Source organism: Sinocyclocheilus anshuiensis, unplaced genomic scaffold (assembly GCF_001515605.1).
Source record: "Sinocyclocheilus anshuiensis isolate Anshui unplaced genomic scaffold, SAMN03320099.WGS_v1.1 scaffold1005, whole genome shotgun sequence".
Classification (NCBI taxonomy): Eukaryota; Metazoa; Chordata; class Actinopteri; order Cypriniformes; family Cyprinidae; genus Sinocyclocheilus; species Sinocyclocheilus anshuiensis.
Window position 1 is genome coordinate 197,543 of NW_015555810.1, and position 1,119 is coordinate 198,661.

General features: G+C 36.2%; 1 protein-coding gene across 7 annotated transcripts in view; it reads left to right on the top strand.

Annotated features, from left to right (window-relative positions):
- Window positions 1–1,119, top strand: part of LOC107675131 (bromodomain adjacent to zinc finger domain protein 2B-like) — a 98,628-nt gene that overhangs the window by 40,222 nt on the left and 57,287 nt on the right. For all 7 annotated transcript variants that reach the window (XM_016469364.1, XM_016469360.1, XM_016469365.1 and 4 more), the window contains one exon: window positions 612–695. In XM_016469364.1, the coding sequence (XP_016324850.1) occupies window positions 614–695 (82 nt within the window). In that variant the 5' untranslated portion in view covers window positions 612–613. The remainder of the gene's footprint in view (window positions 1–611; window positions 696–1,119) is intronic.

The window sequence follows — 1,119 nt, forward strand, 5'->3', positions numbered from 1 at the left end:
TTGGGAGCCAAATGCGAAAAAGCTCTACCTCCTTTAGTGGACTTTGCTATCCTAGGTACTACCAAAAGTCCAGAGTTTTGCGACCTTAGGGAGCGTGATGGATTGTAGCGTGGTAGAAGACTAGTTAGGTACGCAGGAGCTAACCCATTAAGGGCCTTATAGGCAAGTAATAATATTTTGTAACTGATACGGAATTTAATAGGTAGCCAGTGCAGAGACTGTAAAATTGGAGTAATATGATCATATTTTCTTGACCTGGTAAGGATTCTAGCCGCTGCATTTTGGACTACCTGTAGCTTGTTTATTGAAGATGCAGGACAACCACCTAGCAGTGCATTACAATAGTCCAGTCTAGAGGTCATGAATGCATGAACTAGCTTTTCTGCATCAGAAACAGGTAACATGTTTCGTAACTTGGCAATGTTTCTAAGATGGAAGAATGCTGTTTGCCACATTCATACGAGACTTGCTTCATTCAGAGTTTGCATGGACATTGACACCACAGCTCGAAGAATCACATCACAGATGCTTTATTTTCTCTCTGATGGCGTTTAATGATTAGTGTTCGTGTTTGTGTGATTGTGTTGATTGTTGCTGATGTTGTTTGTCAGATATGGAGTCAGCGGAGAGGCTGGTGACCCCGAGAGCTGCAGCAAACCCGGAAACCTCACTGACAACAACACACAGCAAGATCGGTAAGAAAACACACAATCACCAAATCCAGGCATAAAAATGGAATTTATGGTATAATGTGGAATATCATGGAATCTGGCAAATGTAGCAAATAGAATAAGTTCAGAAAGTTCAGTTTAACTTGAAAAAATACATTGTGACTGAAATACATTGCTATTGTACAGTGGAATGTACTTTTCAAATAATAATAATAAAATTATTAAAACTTAATTTTTTTTTAAAGTGTCTCACAATTTTACAGCGACACTTTGTTTGCCAAAAATAAAAAATGTTTAAATATGTATTTGATTGCATTGTATTAAAGTATTTATTAAATCGTTAATGTTTTTTGCCTTTATTTGATTATCACCAATAATAAATATGTATTGCATTATAAATCCAGAAAAATTAAAGCAGACAAAACCGAAGTTCTGGAATGTATATATG